Source organism: Scleropages formosus, chromosome 1 (genome assembly GCF_900964775.1).
Source record: "Scleropages formosus chromosome 1, fSclFor1.1, whole genome shotgun sequence".
In the NCBI taxonomy this organism is placed as follows: Eukaryota; Metazoa; Chordata; class Actinopteri; order Osteoglossiformes; family Osteoglossidae; genus Scleropages; species Scleropages formosus.
In genome coordinates this window covers 7,795,924-7,815,568 of record NC_041806.1, presented here as the reverse complement: position 1 = coordinate 7,815,568, position 19,645 = coordinate 7,795,924, and the positions used below count along the sequence as shown (strand labels likewise).

The following is a 19,645-nucleotide window of genomic DNA, read 5'->3' as shown; positions in this document are numbered from 1 at the left end:
TACAGTGTCTTTGCCATTGTGAACGCGCCGCTGATAAGGTTCCGCCACAGAAGATTTTAATTCACGATATGTGATGAACACGCGGGCGAACGGCTAAGAAAAGGCCGGATTACATCCCCTCGCCAACGCTGCCATCGCCGGTAACAAATGGCTGCAGTGGATATTCTCCCGTCAAGCTGTGACTGCGGATGCTGTCACGTTGGCCGTAGCCTTACACGTCTAGAAGACGCACCTGCCAAAATGCAAAAAAAAAGCTGTTTATCACGTCATTTCAATCGTACGTGTAAATCCATGTTCAAGTAATAGTCCATGCTTGGAAGTTCTTGTTTTTTGATTGCATTTTGTGGAGAGGTTTGGCCACCAGTTGCCTCTTCATTTCCAATAACTTCTTTTCCAAGCTGGACCACAGCAATATGAAGCCCATCCTGGGAAGCACAGCCCACACGGTAGGAAGTGGCATGGGTAATATGCGCGGCCATCGTAGATCATGCACGCGGTTGTAAGATAATGGATTCCGTGTCATTGGCATGTTGGAGTAAACCGAAGTACCAGGAAGAGATGCACACAAATTTCGGGAGGTCATGCAGGCAACACTAGAGCTGGAGCCCAGCCCTTTACTCAGAAGACTTGAGGTTACATCAGTAGCTGCTGAGTCACTGCACCACTCGCTCTGTTAATAGTCAATATTTTTATACAGGAGAGTATTGCAGTTGAACAACATACTGTCATGCACGTGTGGTATCAGTCAAAAGTTTGAGCGCACCGGCTGAAACTTCTTAGCAGACTGTCTCGTGTTTGTGAAGCTGTTATTAAGTCAAAGAGCAGCTATTTTGAGGAATCCAAGATTTCATGAATAGTCTTTCCGTTTTTTTGTCTCTGGTAAATGTATCCAGGCTGTCTGGTTCAGGTGTGTGAACCGGTACAATTTTCAGTGTCTACACAGCGTTACCATGGAAAGGCTGCTGATGCCAGTGTTTACAGAATGACTCGATGCCAGCTGTAGCCCGTCCAGATTTTAACACTTTCCTCATAGTTACTGCTTCTCCATATAAAAAACATCTCGATGAAATTTCGGGATTTTTGATCCGTGTTCGTTTTTTTTGCCGTCTTCGTTTGCGTCCCTTCGTATGACTCTGTGTTTGTATGTGTGTGTGTTTCAAACATGTTTTTTGTTTGTGTCACCTCCTACCTGCTCGTCTGGCAGCTCAGTAACGAGGAAACGGTCTCAGCCCGGCAGCCGTGAATTGCGAGGTGACAGCTCTCCCACAAAGCCATGCCATCCGTCATGGCGGCGACAGGAAATCAAAGTGCAGTTGCCTGTTCGCGCATGCCACTGGGCCCCGGCGGGGGCAGACGGATGGCCTGTCAGCACTCCCAACGCCGCCTGTTTATTTAACAATAAATTTGAAAATGGCAGGGCTTCCACGGTAGCTGTTCCAGCCCTGTGGCCACCCACCCACCTACCTACTCAGGGCTTGTCGTAGTCAGAAGGTCAAAGGTTAAGTTATTCATTAAATCTTTAGAAAACAACTTGCTGTGTTTATTTTCTTTGCAATACTGTCATTACTGTATTGTTACTTCTGTATATATAGTATATAGATCTATGGGGTAGCTGGTAATATAGTGGTATAGTGGATGGAGCTGCTGCCTTTGGATCCAAATGTCACAGATTTAAATCCCTCCTGCTAATGTAGTGCCCTTGAACGAGGTACTTATCTCGAATTACTCCAGTAAAAATGAACCTACTGTATAAACTGGTTGATAACTGTAAGTCAGTCATCACTGTTAAGTCTGTTTTCAGAAAAGTAGCAGATAAATGAACACACACACATATAATGAATAAATAAAATATATACACGTATGTATAATATTTCTCTTTGCTGAGAGACAGTGCGTGTTATGACATTTGCATTGTCTGATTTGTGCTATTTTCATAGCTAAAAAAAAATATTTTTTACAGTGCAATACCAAATTAAAACAGTCATGTAACACTCCCTGTACCCAAACCGTAAATTGCTTTGAACAGAAGGTTACGTTGGAGGTTAAATCATGCAGCATGAATTAATAAGACATTAATGGTTATACATAATCAAGGGGCCATCTCTTAGGCACGCAAAGTTGTGATTATGATAAATACTGTCGGTAGAATAAAAACAACGGTGAAATGATTGCATTTTTCACAGAGGGGAGCAAAGAATTGAATGTCTCTTGGAAAGAAGAAGGAAAGAAGCGGGAAACTGCAGTTCCTGCTTTAATATGCAGCAACCTGAGGGGATCTGGGGCCTTGTTTGTGATCGTGATCTTTGCCATAAATTCAGCCCAAACCACCACTTCCGTCGCAAAAAGCGACGAAGCTATAAAACAGGGCCACTATTTATTGGAATATTGGAAAAAAATCTATTCTGGCTTCCTGAAAGCTCATATTTCAGTTCCCTCTGATGACGGGTTTTATTTCCAATCAGCTGTTTGTTCCAAGGCTGTGGATTCGTATTCTCATTGACGTTGCTTTGTTGTTATGGTTACCACAGCCATATATAACATTTGTCTGAAGTTCCTCTAAGCTAAATTGCTATGAAGTTTGGTCTTTGAATATTTAAAGATACTATTAGATAATGTAATTCACACTTTGTTCAGTGTATTTCCTGCACTAAGACAATTGCTTTCACACTTCTTGTGAGGTTTTGCTTGTGCCTCGGTTGTTGTGTCTGGTATATTCTATAAAACATATCGAACACCCTGCACTTCCATTTAAGAGGGCACCGTGATATACCAGGAGTCCGTAGTGTGCCGTTGATCGTTTTCTTCTTGCGTGTGCATTGATCTTTGGGGTTGCCTATATGCACTCCCCACCAGCAGTGTGTTCGTTCACTGTTAACCAGTGGCACCAGCCCTCCATCCTTATTTAGGGAGCTTACTTGCATGGCTGATGACAGGTGCTGACCCTGTTAGGTCACCTGCGGTCAGAGGGAGCAGGCAGGCTAATAACGTGCGGTAAATCAATGGATCCTCTGTGATGTCTGAATCAGCGGTCACTGGGGCAGATGGGACTTCATGAGTTTCCTGGACTCCTGGAGATGCTAAAATGCTGGAATACCTCCAGTAGTGCAGAAGGGAGGTGCGCGAGCATTGTGCTGTCTAGCTCCAGGGCGTTGTGGAGGTTCTGTTCCCTCTCCTCTTAACTGCTTAATTTATCTGAGAGCCTAAATAGCCTTTTCTTATAGTCCTAATCAGCTATTAATTGAAAGATGACTTTAATGCCTGCGGTATGGTAATACTGTTGGCACAGCGCACTCGGGAAACCGTGCCAGTATAATCAGGAAGTCTTCATGGCTGGAATCGAGGGCTGCGCAGGTGAACTTTCAGCTGCGTGTTCCATCTGTCTGAGATTCCAGTTGCCTGGTTTCATGCCGTCCATCGGTCCGACCGTCCGCGTGTTGCTGGGCTCGTGAAAATGCGCACCGTGCTTTTGAAACCGGACTCCTTTCAGCACCATGGACAGTACCCTTGCCAATGGAAATGGTGCAGTGTAGATCGTGTCCTATTGCATTATCAAAAAAGCCTGTAACCTACGGGCGAACACTGCTTTCAGCAACACGTTTTTTTTCTGGAAAATGCACTCACGTAGTACAAACCGAAGCCCTATTTGTCCAATTGAAAATGGCCCGGCATACCCCAGGTTGCCAGCCTCCATGCAACGTCTGATAGAACGGAGCACCTACCTGAGTTCTAATATGGCCCAGTCTCTGATGATCGAGTGTATTGGGTTTGTCTGCAAACAGCATCCTATAGAGGAATCATAATTCAGGCCTCAGACATTTTATTTGTTTACCTAACATCAGCGTGAATTATCATAATCACTGCCTTCTTCTCATAATGTTTAATAAGATTCAATCCTATGACCATACAACCCTCCCTTGCCTACTGTATCTGTTGTTTTTCTACTCTGGTTTGTCCGCAAAATTCATAACCGATGCCAGTTGCACGGAATAGCTGGAAGTACTGCAGTGACGGCAAAACCTAACTATGCAAAGTGTTTTTGTTTTAAGTAATTGTAACAGGCATACAGCTTGCATTTTATTTGAATCAACCAGATTTAATTTTTTTTTGTTATTCAGTGCATTGGTTACAAATGTAATCCTCCCTGGAGGGTGAACACTGTAGCTCAAGAAGCTAGGGCTGGGTTTATATCTGATGTTTTATATCATATACTGCTCAAGCATGGGTTCATTTACCTAGATTTTAAATGAATTATCAACCTAGATTTTTTTTTTTTTTTCATACGCATGTGCAAAGCCCAAAGTGTAACAGCTTTCACTGCAGCTATTTCTTATTTTAATATACCAAGTAATCATGGTCCAAATTTTAAAAATAGTGATTATTACACAGCGTACTTCATTTGCATGTATATTTTTATATGCTTGTTAAAAATATGCGCTTGACTTTTAATATTTTTACCCACTGTAGCATGATCTGATTAATATGCTTTAAACACCCAAGGGCTCTGACATCCTTTAACACATTCTAACACCCCACTTCAGCTACTAAGAGTAGCTATCTTCAGATTGGATACATCCAACATATGGATGTTGCTTAATAGACATGTTATTGAGAGGGTGGTATTGTGGCAAGGAAAAATGTATCATCAATACCACACATACCGTGTATTTCAGGAAGTTATGAATGCAGAGCGAGTGGAATTTTATCAGCACGGTCGCAGTCCTAGAAGGCGGAGAGGATCTCTGCAGGTAATGAGAATTTAACAATTCTATTGCCTCTCCCGAAGTGGAATTGAGTAGCAGTGGTTTGCAGAGTGCATGGTTAGTGCAGTCGTCATCAGCCTGGAAGGCTTGGCTGCGCATACGTCCGCACTGGGTAAGGTGTGTGTTGCTCTCAGGCCGTTCGCGCTGACAGCGCAGAGCAGAATGCATCGCCGCGCAGAAGCGTCGGCGATGCTGACCTTTCGGAAACCTTTAAGGCAGCACTTACACAACTCTGGTGCCGCCTTTCAGGGACCACTGCTGGTCTGAACTGGCCTGCGATCTGACCTGCTGCTGTTTACAGTCAACCGTTGCCGGGAGGCAGAGCATCAACAGATGTGGATGCAGGCGAGAGGCCGTGTTCCCGAGTTGTCGCCGTGCGGCCGAACATGGCCGGAGCTGTCAGGGGTCGGGCATCTGGCCCATCTGTTGAAGAAAGGAGGGTAGGGTTGCGCTTCTGGGCTCTGGGACTCTGAAGGTGTGTATTGCTTGAAGGCTTCATGGAAATCATCATGTCTTCCCTTCAATTTTTTTTTTCCCTGTTTCCTTTGCACACAGCTCCCCCGCAACCCTTAACCGCTTTCCTCTTTTGTTCTTGGCTTGAGAATCAGATTGTTTCCAGAGCCATGCCTGGAGAGTCCTGTCATTTTGTTAACAAGACTCGCGCGCTGATCAGAGAATATACACGCAAACACGCACGCATCTGTGTTGTGACACATCACACCTGAGGACATACGCCAGAAGAACACACACACGTGCACCCACACACACACACACACACACACCCAACGTTCTACCGGGACTTCCGCAGCACAGCTGCAGACCATGCGCAGACAACACATGCCAAGCGTTGCATTTTAAGATCTGGAAAGCATCCAAGACCAGCCATCCATTTCAAATTAGAGCCAAGCTCAATGGAAAACCGTCACTTTGTGTGTATTTTGCCGAAGAACATTTACATTAATATCTTCTTAGGAGAGTATTAGCGTATCATAGCACAGATGGGAAGAGACAGTCACACCCATTATGCAAATGCCCTCTTCCCACATGTGTGAGCAGAACTTCACTGGGCTCTTTGAAATTCCACCCACCAGTAGCGTGCGGGCAGATGCACCCCGAGAGCCAAAATAACTGCATCGTATTGTTCATTCACACAGATGTTCTCTGCGTGTGCGTGTGTGTGTGTGTGTGTGTGTGTGTGTGTGTGCAGCACCGTGGCCTAACCCCACCACCCCATTCTGCGGATACTGGCTGGACTCGAAGCCAGATGTCAGTGACCCCAGTCTCCATCGCCCCAGGCCCTGACATATTTAGTCCTCATCATCTGAAACAGAGATAAGTCTAAGTGCCCTCGTGCAATAAAGCGGCAGAAAACTCCTGTCAGATCAATGAAGCCTGCAACGCGTGATGGAATGGCTGTCACAGCTTAGGGCACGTTAAAAAGCATCTCTCCCTCCCTCCCTCCCCGCACCACCCCTGCTCCTTTTTTTTTCTCAAGGCTTATCACATAAACCCCGTTCATCTGTTAGCTGTTGAAACATAGAGAGGGCACCGATATCTGATATCTCAGCCGTCCGCAGGCATCCAGCCGCCAGTCAGGGCTTGCTGAAAGGGAGGGGTGGATTTAGAGAAATTAAATGAAAACAGTGTGAACAGGATCCCCTTTGGAGACGGTTGGGGTTAATTCTCTTATCTAAATGCATGCTTTGTTATATGTGCGCGCAGAGCAGATTATGCGACGTGGGTGCCAGCGGTTTGAAGGGCGGTGACGGAGAGGTTTGACCTTGATGGGCTCGTCTCCCCCCCCCCGGCCTCCAGCAGCTGAATCAGGCCAGCTCGTCCAAACCCTGCCCCGCATGGCTCCGAAACCACCGTACTGTCTCCCTGTATTGTTCTTCGCCCCTATCACGGCACCACTCGGGGCGCCACGCGCCATGTGACGGTACCGTGTGACATTGCCGCGCGACACGGAAAGCTGGCTGACCGCGTAACGGGAGCGCAGCAGAGCTCGAGAAGAGAAGACTGTATTCCCATACCTTTTAATAGGTGATATCAAGGTGGTCTTTGGATCGGAATTTTGGCTTCTCGTAAAAGAGCTAAGAAAAATAACCCATCCAAGTTCCTGCCGTTAATTAATGAACTGTTTGAATCCGAGTGCCAGTAATCCAGAGTTTCTCGCGCCCCAAACTGATGCTATTCCCTGCAATTATTGCAGTCCCGGAGACACAGCGCGAGATTACATCTCCGTCGGCTTTTCATTGACACCAGAAAACGGTAATCACCGTTATAATTTACCATCTATAAATATCGTGTTTGTTGTACCCACAGTGACGTGTATCCATAAAAGCTTCTTTGTCACCAGATATAAAGAGAAGGAGCACTGGGAGAGCCCTTGAGAAAGGGGGGGGGGGGGGGGGGGGGGGGGGGGGGGGGGTGCAGGGAAGGTGGCGGTGAATACTATATGAGTGCTGATCGGGATGCTGCTGATACGCGGCGCTCGGGCTCATCGTCAGTCCTCCGAGGAGGTGCGCGGGCCGGCTTTGCAGAAGCCGCGGGTGCTTGGCTGAAGAGCGGATCCTGTTTTTTGCTGGGGAGAGCTGTGCTATTACAGCCATGCAGACATCTTTTTTTCGGCAGAAATGTTTTCTTCGGGCCCAGAGATACCGATGGGTATCAATTAAACTGCAGGAATATGCAAATTCGAAATCTTTGAAGGCACAACAAGTCAAAGATATGTTCAGTTATTTCACTGTCATAGGTCTTTTTGTTACATATTGATATTTTATGAAACTGAATTTTTATTTTGTGAAACTGAAGCAGAATTCCAAAGGGCAAGCCTGGTCAAAACAGCATACAAAACGAAATTCAAACAGTATTTGTCTGCATTAATAGTTTTTCTTTTAATCTTCTTTATCGGCTACTGCGCAGGGAAGGTTTCGTAGTTTCCAGTCACGGAGCTAGAATGTGGCGGCACGGTGGTGCAGCAAGTAGCGCTGCTCTCTCACAGCGCCTGGGTGGTGCGCGAGGTCGTGGGTTTGATCCCCGCTCAGTCTGTGTGGAGTTTGCATGTTCTCCCCATGTCCGTGTGGGTTTCCTCCAGGTGCTCTGGTTTCCTCCCACAGTCCAAAGACATGCTGTTCAGGTTCCCCCATAGTGTGTGAGTGACAGAGAGTGTGTTTCACTGATGTATGGATGAGTGGCCCAGTGTAAGTAGTGTATCTTGCAGTATAAATCACCGTGGTGAAGAAGGTGTGTGGGCTCATAACGCTACATAGTATCCATTGTAAGTTGCTTTGGAGAAAAGCATCTGCTAAATGAATAAATGTAAAACACTTTAAGGCTGTGAACAGGAAATACTACCCGGTAAGTATATAACCAAAAAAAAGTTACAAATAAAAAAAATGTCTGATGGAGCTTGTATGCCTGGCTTCGGTTCTAAGCAACACAATTAAACATATGTGATTTTCAGTGTATTCAATGAATTTACAGTTCAGACACCAGGGTATAATTAGTATATCAATTCAGGGTAAGCACCTTAATCAACGTTACCATAGCAGCGATGGGATGCGAACCAGAAGCTCTCCCCATCAACAGCCCAAATCTCTACAACACCCGCTGACCAGCGTGGATCTCCGACTGCGCCTTTCCTCTAACGGCGCATAGCGAATAGACGAGTTCATCTGCGTTCCGCATAAAGCATTTTATCAGATATTTTACACGCGCGCGTTAAATATTTCACGAAATACCGCGTAAACATAAATTAGTTACGTGCTTTTAAATAAGATCCCAAGCAGGGTTTATGCAATGTGTTTGAAAACTGAAAATGCATTACTGTGGTGCAGAAGAGGTAAAGCTGATCCAAGTGCACGCGTGGCTGTGTATTCAGGAGGATGTCGTAGGAGCGCAGCGTGCTCCCGCTCGTTGTTTCGCGAGCTCCGTGCGAGACTCCGGCGCTGCATGCACCTTGACCGGCTCTGGCCTTCCTTTCTGCAGGTCAGCTGGCCGTGGGCACGTGCGAGATCGTAATGCTGAACCGGGACAGCAGCCAGCCCCGGCGCACCATTGCCCGGCAGACCGCTCGCTGTGCCTGCCGGAGGGGTCAGATCGCCGGGACCACTCGCGCGCGGCCCGCCTGTGTCGACGGTGAGTGTGTTCCCACATCCTGAACCCCTCCATCTCCCCGCTTCTCATTACACGTTTGCTAAATGGACCCGCTCACAGGAATATCGACTACACTCGTTTGGAAATACTTTCGCGGTAGGTTTTTGCTTTGGATTTTGTAAATAATTCCCATGGCTCTCCTGGCTTCTTAAGTACTTGAAACTCCATCTGCGCTTAGTACAAATAAATTAGCTTGACAAATTCCGGCGGCGACGTACAGCTCGAACGGCGGAAGGATTTCGCTCGGCGAGCCGACGCTTGCGTGGAAGTTGCTCCGCATGGCATCATACTCCGCCCTCGGCCCTCCCAGTTTATGTCGGGTGGGGTCGCGACCCCAGCGTGACATGGATATAGTGTGTGTTTTAACCCCCCTGGGCAGCCGGCACTATGGAACACTCGGATGAAGCTAATTAACGGGAGAGACCTATAATTACAGCAGCGGGAAATGGATTATTATTGGCTTTCCCCCGCTGCTTTCATGGTCCATTAATGGGGGAGTTCATTAAAGCCGAACCTGTCGCTCAGAGCCACACAGACGCTCGCGTGCTCTGAAACTGGGAGCGGTGACGCTACTTAGGTAGCACGTGCCCTCCACCCCACTTACCCCACGCCGCCTGGCCTGGTCGGGGGCGGATGGGTGGCGGGAGAGAGAGAGCGGGGCCCCGGGCAAACCGCAGCGACAAGAGGCCCGAGGGCAAGCTCGGGTGAGGGAGTCCTGCAGAGCGCCCGGCTGGCCTCCTCGCACCCCCCCTCCATGCGACGATCCAGCAGGGATCCCACACGCGATCATCTTCTCCAGTTCAGGAGGCCTCCCGGTGTGGCTGTTTAACCGTTGTTGCCTTTTTCACTCAGCTTAAACAGCGTTATAGTCCTGTAAATCAGCCGTATGCCCCCACACTGCGGTCGATCCATTTTTAGATGATACTGAAAGGCATTTCTTACTAGTTGCAGCAGCCCTGGGTGAATTTGTGAATATGCGTGTCCTGAACGTATACAGCGCTGCTTGAAAGTATGCCACCCCCTCGCGTCCCTTGGTTTTACTACAAAAATGGCTATTTAATGGCGAGTGGTCGTTCTCGTGTGACGTAACAGGTGTGCGCAGACCAATTCCACATGTTGCTTTAGAGGAAATCGTGTGTTGTGGTAGAAACGCGGAAGCAGCGCGGGTGTAAAAATAAGCGAAGCCCGAGTGCCGTCGATTAAACCAAGTAGGTAAGTAGAATCGGGGGTGTAAATCAACATCATTTATTCATTTCGTATGTTTATTTTAAGATCGAAGATTCAGATTTTATACGTTTAATATTTTACACAAGCGTAATGAGCATCCCTATCGGGTTCGCATACTTTCGAGCAGCACTGTAGCTTATCTGGGTAGGTCTGTATTACCAGAGCTGCTGCCAGTAATAAATGGGTTGGGCTGCACTTCCTCCAGATGAGACCCCTAACGTCCGCACACATACCGATGTCGTCCTACGGTGTCCTCGGTCCACCCCGGAGCAAGTGCGCGATGGACACCGGGATGGGCCCGGACCAATATGATGCAGTATCCGGAGCAGAGCTGGAAAAAAAGTTGCGACGATGAAATAATTAATGATACGATAAGTGAGCAGTGAGATGACAATGAGATCATTCCGAGAAGAGTGACAATGCTGCTAATTATAACAGGGATGATTAGCGGCTTTGTCTGCGTGATTATTCCAACGCGGTAATGGCGCCAAAAATTACACTGATTGTTAAGCTCGAGATGGTGGGGATTGTTACGGCGCCGCTTTAAGAAGAAAGCGGGAAAGGAGAAAGAGAGGAGCGCTCGATTAGGTCTGCTGCGACAGAGGATGTAGTCATCTCGCGGTAGGGAGAAGCGCCAGCGAGAACATGTCGACCATTTAAACACATGGCACTTCAAATAGATGGGGAGGTATATAGAGGTTAGATGGGGGGGCAGAGGTCTGAGCTTCGTCAATCTCTCTCCGCCCCCCAAACACCCCAGAGTAAGTCCACCGGCAGACCCAGGGCTCTGTCGCTGCTTAACAGCTGCCCCAGAGGTGAGGGAGGGTAAACACAAATATTTATCTGCAGGTGGAATGAGGGACTTAGTGGGAAAGGGTGAGTGAAGTGGGTGTGGGGGTTTGGGGGTTGGGGGGGGGGCGGTAGAGTGATGCTAGCGCTGCTTACCTGCAGCACACAGCAGGCTCTGAGGCAGTGCCTTGGCTCACAACGAAAGGGGTGGTGATTCACGGCGAATTTTGTCGCGAGCCCCGTAATGAGACAGAACGTCTCGGATGGCCTACGCAGCTCCTTTAAAGAGCGGCCGCGCCGTGACCGACTTTGATTTTCCTTGACGGCGCTCGTAGAACAAACGACAGCTCCTGTTACGCACGCAAACATCGGTATCGATAAATGTTAAATCTTTCCTTTTTCCCGGACTGCGGTAATTGCGCACCCAGCTGTGTTTTTTCTTTTTTTTTTTTTGGAAGCGAAGATCAAAGAAGACTTCCACCTTCTTTCGTGACGTGTTTCGTTCGGATATCGTTCGCGTCCTCTAACCGGTGCCGCGAGGAACCGCTAAAGCCTTTGCCTGATCGCTGGGATGGCACTGCTTTGGCTGCCGGGGTGACCGTAATCAATAAGGCTGTTAGGACTCCACACGCACACACACTGTCTGAACCGCTTGTCCCATATGGGGTCGCGGGGAACCAGAGCCTACCCGGTAACACAGGGCGTAAGGCCGGAGGGGGAAGGGACACACCCAGGACGGGACGCCGGTCCGCACCAAGGCACCCCAAGCGGGACTCGAACCCCAGACCCACTGGAGAGCAGGACCCCGTTGAACCCACCGCGCCCCCCGCTTTTGGGACTCCGATCCTCCTTATTTTTATTCAATCTGTGCATGTGAGTCTATACATAGATCCCAGATTCATGTCACACAGAGTAAAGCAGTCATCCGCACATGCCAGCACATTGTTAAGTGAGCTGTGCTGAATCAGGGCGACTCGGCAGTGAGATCCATCTCAGCCGACCAGCCTGCTATGATCAGCGTTAATGTATCCCCGCTTGGCCCATGTGAGGGAGGATGTCATGTCCATGACAAACAGTGGCGATTTTGGCCCCATTTCCCCTAGCACCCTCTTCCCATCCATTACCGCATCTCATTCCCTCTTGCTTCCCTGCATGCCCGTGATGGTGTCCTTGAGGCCCTGCGCCACTCCTGGGACCCCTGGGAGGTGTGGATGGCAGAGCAGATCCCTCCTGGAGAGAGATGATAACCTTTGAATGGGCCGCTTGTTTATGGAGCCTGCTGGTGCGTACGGCGCCGAAGGCAATCGGCGCTTGACTGCCTCTGTAGAACATTGCAACGATTAATCAACAACAACAAAGATAAATGACATTTTGAAGTCATTAGAATTTTAAAAGACAGGCGGAGGGAGGGGGGGAGAAAAAAAAGAAGCTCGGTGAAAGCGGAAACGAGAGTGACACTAAATTAAGTTGCATTGTCGCCTTTATTTCTGCGCCGTCAAGACAGATGCCTGCACGGTACGGAAGGATCACAGGAAGTGAGCTTCGGGATACATTAAGAAAATGCAGAATGACCGAGCGGCGATGAGCGCTTGTGGACGCCGAGAGCTCCGGCCTGCCTGCGGTCGGACGGCGGTGCCACGTTTGGCACGCGACCCTCCCCGGAGCTTCGGCGAGCGGCCTGGCTCACCCTCAGTGTCGCCTTGTCTCACCCGCAGCCCGCATCGTGAAGAGCCGGCAGTGGTGCGAGATGACGCCCTGCTCCGAGGGTGAGGTGTGCGGCCTGCTCTTCAACCGTTCCGGTTGGACCTGCACCAGGGGCGGCGGTCGGATAAAGACGGTCACGGTAAGAGCCATGACCGTGTCTCTGTAGCCTGCCGTGCCGCTCGGCCGCCGAGGAAGGTCACCGGGGAACGGCCGGGTTGCTCACGATAAAACAGGTGCTTTATCTTATTTCACTACAGAAATGTTATCAGCCATTTCTTTCATAATTACCACACCGGCATGAAATTTCTCATTTATGTATTTAAGATACGAAAGCTTGTTAATATGAGGACGAAGGCGCAAATAAGAGGGAGGCGGTGTAAGGATTAAGTAGTCTTTTTTCTTTTTTTTTTCTCCAGTTAATCATAATTAGTTTCCTGTAATGTCTGAAAGATGTCATACTATATACATGTATATCAAACAGAATTTCTCAGTAGAATAGTTGCAGAAAGGGTCTTTTATTTATTATCCATCATTTGCTAATTGTAATACAGTCCCATTGTGTAGATTTAAATGAAATTAAATTGGATTAAAAATGCTGTACTTTCTGGGGGGGGGGGGGGGGCGGTATATAAAAAGTAGGCAACATCTGGTTTCAGAACGTTGAATTGCAAATATTTGTTGAATTGCAAATAAAGCTTGGCGTTCGGTTTTAGCGACTGTTTTGCCGCGTCGAACGCGCGTGCTTATTAAAGCGCTGCCCATGCAGGAGCAGTACGAAAAGCAAAAGGGTTGTTTTGTTCTACATGTTAAGTATTGTCTCATTCCGCTGTATTTTTATCCAGTGCGGAAAAGCTTATGAATGATTCATTGACATGAACAAAAATGAATGTTGATCATGTCTGCTGTGGCTGAATAATAAGCTCTCCGCAAAATGGTGCTGCTGGTTTACGAGCAGGATATCAAAAAAAAAAAAAAAAAAAACGGAAGGCAATATGTTTCATCACTATAAAGCACCGCGTTCTTCAACGTATTGTTTAAAAGTGCCGAGGATCTGAATCCTTTTCGCTTTTAAGCTTCTCCGGAAGAATGCGTGTATCCAGAGAATATAATTCCGCAAAGTGATGCAAAATCGAACCTCTCTTGTCGAAGGCTCGTCTTCATGCGTCTTCGCTGCCGCCTGTGCGTATTTTCCGTTCAGCTGAAGGTTCTTCTAATGACGCCGTTTTGAGTCTTCGCCATTGTCTGCGTGCGCGCGTGTGCCTTCCCAAGCTGAAGTTTTATTCTTGTTAAGACGCTAAACACTGAGAATTTGTATAAAGCAGCATTTTCTCTTTGCGGGACCTTAAGGTGCTGATGTGAATCTTCTCAGGGAAGTACTGGAATGAGAGCGCTTTAGTCCGGTGTAGTGGCTCGGATGGTTTCTCCGCTAGGAAGGAGGAGGAGGAGATGAGGAGTAAGCAATAACACGCCGGACTCATCTCGATAAGGCATGCAGACTTCTGGAGATCCGTTGACCAAGGACAGCTGGTTGGAGCACATATGTAGCAGCTGCTGTCTGCAGTGTCCCAGTGTGAACACAACCGAAGCAGAAGTTACGCTACACAATACATCTGGCCTTGCCAGGCCCCCAACCCCTCCCGCTCCTCACCCTTACGCTCCATCTCCTCTATTTGCAACTCGGTCGTCTTGTCTATCCCGCTCTTGTTAGTGCGACGAGAGCCAGCTGCGTTGCATTCGTGCGAGGTCGGGGAGCTGGCAGCGGCAGCTAGGAGTCCAGCAGGCGGGAGTCTTCGTCCAAGTCTCGTGCGGACGGCGAGGCACACCTCACCCGGCACCGTTCTCCATCCCACGCGCCAGCTCATTGAGTGGCGTGGCATAACAGTCCCGATCGTTTCTTACCGGCGCCTGGAAACCCGAGCGATCAGATGTCTGTTGTCCCTTGCCCTTCCCGTTTTTGGCTCGGTTTGGAAGTCTCTTATGCTCAGCTGTCCGTGGATTTGCCAGCACGGGGAGGTGGCGGCGGTGCAGGCATCCAGCGTGTCCCTGGGAGGCAGTCATGCTGCAGTCAGCCAAGATACCTTGGCCAAATGAAACAGTCCCACCCCAGGCAGGATGGTGGCAACCTGTCACGATGGCTGGATGACATAGCGCGGACTCGCACGGAAACTGGAGTGCGGCTATGAACTAATGTCTCGACTGGCCAAGCCATTATCAAACCCCCGAATTTCCTTTTATTTTGAGCATTTGTGACGTCCTATTCACTTAGATGCTGTGTGAAGCCTACAATGATAATATCTGTTATCCCATTTAATCCCCTTAATAACCCTTTTTGTTGAAGGTTCCGGAAATAATTTGTGTTACGTAACCGACGCACTCACAATATTGTTATGAAAACTGAGACGGAGCGTTTTGAGTCTTTGAGGATGGGTGATGGATGCTTGACCGGAGCGCTTACGGTATATAGCGGGTTTCCAGTTCAGGTCTTAGGGAGCCCTCAGGTGCTGCTCTACTAAATCTCATCCTTATGAGGATAAGTGAGACCACTGACCACTGACAGCTAAGCCTGCGTTGGTCAAACCTCTCACATAATGAACACCAATAACCAAATCAGTTATTGGGTAGACGTTGTTTGGGCAATCAAGAAATCCTGCATGTATTGCTCTAAGGGCATAAACTTGTCTGTCACCGTGGCCATAATGTCAGGATTTTAGAAAGATTGTGCTCTTTCACTCTTGTTGTACAGGCTTTCGGCCAGAGAACATTGCCGACTGTGCCCAATTTAATGGTTTACAGTTCGTTATTTTGCATTATGTGCATATTGTCAGTAATGTAAAATGCATAGACAAGCTGTTCCATATTGCGTTTTTTTTTTTTTTTTTAATGCTTTTGTATCTGCTGTTGTATGCAATAGCATACGGAAGGAAGTTGTGTGATTGAATTTTTCGCTATCTCTGCCTGTCCCTTGGTGTGTGTACTTGTGGCTGGGAGGACATAAATAAAATGAAAATCGAGTCGACAAAAATGTAAAACATTTATATTGAAATGTTGCACCTTACCTCTGCTGGGAAATAATATCTTATTTGGGAAGAAATAAGGGTCACAGGGACCCTTTCGAGCAGCCCGGTGTGTGGAATAAAGGCTGCAGCAGGGCAGAAATGCTGCATTGTGGAACACAGGTGAATTTTCAGGACAGTGATACCCTGAACCTCACATTCTAATGCACTCACTGCATCTTCCAAGTTGTCAGCTCCGAGCAGTATGTGTCCAGCAGTGAAACCACACCATGTATTTTCGTGAATGTTTTGGTGATAAAGTGTGCGCGCTTCCCATATTTTTGACCGTTTTCTTCAGCGAGGTAGCATTTTTTCCCTTCTGCCCAGGCTGACATCAGCACTAAGACACTGTTTTGTCACATCAGCAGTTTTCATAGCCTTTGTGACTGAAGTAACCGGGAAACAAATAGTAATTATAGCGCTTTCGACGTCCGATAGGAATTCCTTGCAGGATTTAATTGAAGTGGTTTTGGTTTTGAAAAGTCTGTTCATGTGTATAAAGGGGATGCGGTGGTGCAGTGGGTTGGACCGGGTCCTGCTCTCTGGTGGGTCTGGGGTTCAAGTCCCACGTGGTGTGCCTTGCGATGGACTGGCGTCCCGTCCTGGGTGTGTCCCCTTCAGCCTTATGCCCTGGGTTGCTGGGTTTGCCTGCGACTCTGTATGAAACAAGCGGTTTCGGACAACGTGTGTGTAAGGATTGAAAGAAGTGCTGTTAGTAGATCTGAATATTTCACACATTGGCTCTCTATGTGGTGTACAAATAACATGATTTTTCATGACCTCCCAGGTTTATGTTCATTTAACAAGAATATATAACAAACTTAACTGCCAAACCTCTACTAATGGAATCGTTAGCCATAGGCCTGGACAACAACTTCTGTTTTTAAACGGTATAGCACATGACATACACACACACACACACACATTTTCAGAACCGCTTGTCCCTTACAGGGTCACGGGGAACCGGAGCCTACCCGGCAACACAGGGCGTAAGGCCGGAGGGGGAGGGGACACACCCAGGACGGGACGCCAGTCCGTCGCAAGGCACCCCAAGTGGGACTCGAACCCCAGACCCACCGGACAGCAGGACTGCGGTCCAACCCACTGCGCCACCACACCCCTTATGACATACATACAGTTTTATATAAATATATATTAATAACTAGACATATCCAAACAGGTTTCCTCTCACCATATTAGAGTACTGGGGTGGTTGGTGGGGTTGGGCAGCCATTGATACTCTGACCCTGCCCCCCACAAAAGATTTTATTTTCACCAGTTCTTCAGTGTTGGGAGTACTTTGTTTTCCTCTCCTCAACTACCAGCGGGTGACTATAACTGCTGCCTTTCTGTCTCCAGTTTTACACCCTGTGATATTTCAGTTGAAGGCATAGGATTGAGAGGGACAATATTGTTTACACAACAGGCTGGGTCAACAGGATTAATAAATGTATATAAATATGAGTTCTAGAGAAGTTTTAGAAATGTGGTGTCTCAGCATTGAGATTAAAGAACCCCAAATTGCATTAAAGAATCAAAAAGGATTTAGAACCTGTCATCAAAGAACACGTAAGACACGTGATTCCTTCTGTCACACGGAACCGAGGACGTGGGAACGGCTGGACCCAAGTGCAGAATCGTTTGTCAGAAACTGAGGGGTCAGGCGAGTTCTCGTTGTTGGGGACGGGCAAAGAGTCGGTCGAGAGGCGGTCAGAGTGGGAGCGAACAACCGTAGACGTAGTCAGGAGACGAAGCAAATGGTCAGAAGCTGGGGACCGAAGAACAGGGCTTGGGAATGAAGGCGATCGGGACATGAGCACTAAGGAGGACAGTTGGCTCAATAAGATCCACGAGTGTGAAGAAGCCGAGGAGGGACTTTTAAAGCTGAGTGTTCTAATCGTCATCGGGCGCTTGATCGTCTTCAGGTGCTGTCGATGGCGGTACGAGCGTGGACGTGACGCCTTTTTCTTTTTCCTTGGGCTGCACTGAATGAACTTTTTGGTAGCCTCGTAAAAAGCATTGCGACAGCTGAGTAAATTTGCCACGAACTTCTCTTCTCTCCTCTACTCTACACTTTGAGTACAGTTGTGTGTGTGTGTTTCTTTGCTGTGTTTTGTTGAAGCTTTTTTTGAACTGGAGTCCTAGTGAACCCACCAGCCTCCTGGCCTGATCCGATTCAGCTGTCTTAGAGCCCGTGGCACATTCAAGAGATTTCACGCTTGTTTTCTCATCCCAAGATAATCTGTGCTGACTGGAGACTAGAGTGCGCAGCATATGTGTTGTTTATCCCACATTTGTGCGTGTGCATGTGCAATTTGTTGCTGCCAATTGTAACTTCTGATTCATTGAAGGAAACCAAAACTTGCAATAAATCAGGAACGGGCAATGTGTGAAAGACAGGCAGTGGACAGACAGAGGCAATGGCAGAAAAGGGACATTGGACAGAAGGTGTTTCGCTGTGTTTTTGAAATACCGTCACGCTGTTAGCATTTTTGGGGGGGGCGCAGGTTTGGCCGAGTCCCACCCTCTGGCGGGTCTGGGGTTCGAGTCTCGCTTGGGGTGCCTTGTGATGGACCGGCGTCCCGTCCTGGGTGTGTCCCCTCCCCCTCCGGCCTTACGCCCCGTGTTGCCAGGTTAGGCTGTGGCTTGCTGCGACCCTCCTTGGGCTAAGCAGCTTCAGCAAATGCATGTGTGTGTGTGATTTTTACCCAAATTAATCGTTTAGTCAATAAGTCACCGAAAGGTCCACTTCTGCATCAGCTGCCCCCAAAACCTCTGAAATGCAACCGCAAAACCCAAGGTTTTTGCTGCTCAGGTACATTCCGCACCAGTCTGGTATCCGTCTTTACGCATCTCCTTTGCACTTTGCCTCCAATCCCAGTCACGGTCAATGGGTGACGCAAATGGCCGGAGTCACAGAAGATACCTTAGCCACAACCTTTCAACATGCTGTGGCTAAGAGGAGCTGTGGGCCTTCGGAACTGACCTGCTAATGGAGTTTACATATTCAGGGTGTTGAATGGCAGCCAGCTATTAATATAGATCACTCACCAGGGCTCCAAACAAGCTGGCAATTTATCTTCACTAGAGTGCGGCTGAAAGGTTCAAGGATTGCGTTCTCTGGAGCTCAAGTTCTGGCAGCTCTTACTAGGTAGATGTAACTAAAGACAAGTGCAGAGGTAATGAGATACAACAATACTAAGCGATGAAGGCGGAAACCACTTTTCCACGCGCAAAGCAATGGAAGGGAAAGACGCGGGTTGGTGGGACACAAATCGCTCACCTTTTTGTTTCCATTTTATACTTCGAACCGTTCGTGAGACGATGAGTAGTAGCTTGATGGGAGGTGGGGGGGAACACCAGGGGGTAACTGTTTAAGAGAAGGAAGGAGGTGAGAAGGATGTGAGGTTGGCACTTCCTCTGAGAAATCGCATTAGTGGGTGAATCATACTCGTTGGCAGAGGGAGGTGCCTGTGGACTCTGTGGGTGACTGGTTTTATTACCACTTTTCCAAGGAGGGGTCCTCCTTCTCCTGTGGGGGAGCTGCAACCAGTTCCCTGCCTTATAGACGATAAATCAACTGCAACGCTACGTGAAAGTTGTAAAGGTGTGTGTGTGTATGTGTGTGTGTGTCTATAAAGACAGTTTAGCTTCTGTTCTGTTTAATGTAAAATGCTAGACAGTAGAAAGGAAGATGAAAGTTTTTCTTTTTATTGTTCCTTGGTTAGTTTTCACATCATGTTTCACTTTACGTTTGAGAAATCCACCTTTTCGGTTTTAGATGAATTTTAAACTTGAACTAACGCCTGTATTCAGGGTCTTTTACAGTGTTAGTCAGCTTTAGGGTATTTATACATTACATTTACATTTACATTTGATCACTTAGCAGACACTTTTCTCCAAAGCGATGTACATCTCATAGAAAATGCAATTTGTGCATTACGTTAGAAGAGA

The 19,645-nt window shown here is 47.8% G+C and overlaps 1 protein-coding gene across 3 annotated transcripts in view; it reads left to right on the top strand.

Annotated features, from left to right (window-relative positions):
- Positions 1–19,645, top strand: part of tafa5l (TAFA chemokine like family member 5, like) — a 41,495-nt gene that overhangs the window by 5,259 nt on the left and 16,591 nt on the right. For all 3 annotated transcript variants that reach the window (XM_029255705.1, XM_029255706.1, XM_029255708.1), the window contains exons 3-4: positions 8,751–8,900; positions 12,650–12,777. In XM_029255705.1, the coding sequence (XP_029111538.1) occupies positions 8,751–8,900; positions 12,650–12,777 (278 nt within the window). The remainder of the gene's footprint in view (positions 1–8,750; positions 8,901–12,649; positions 12,778–19,645) is intronic.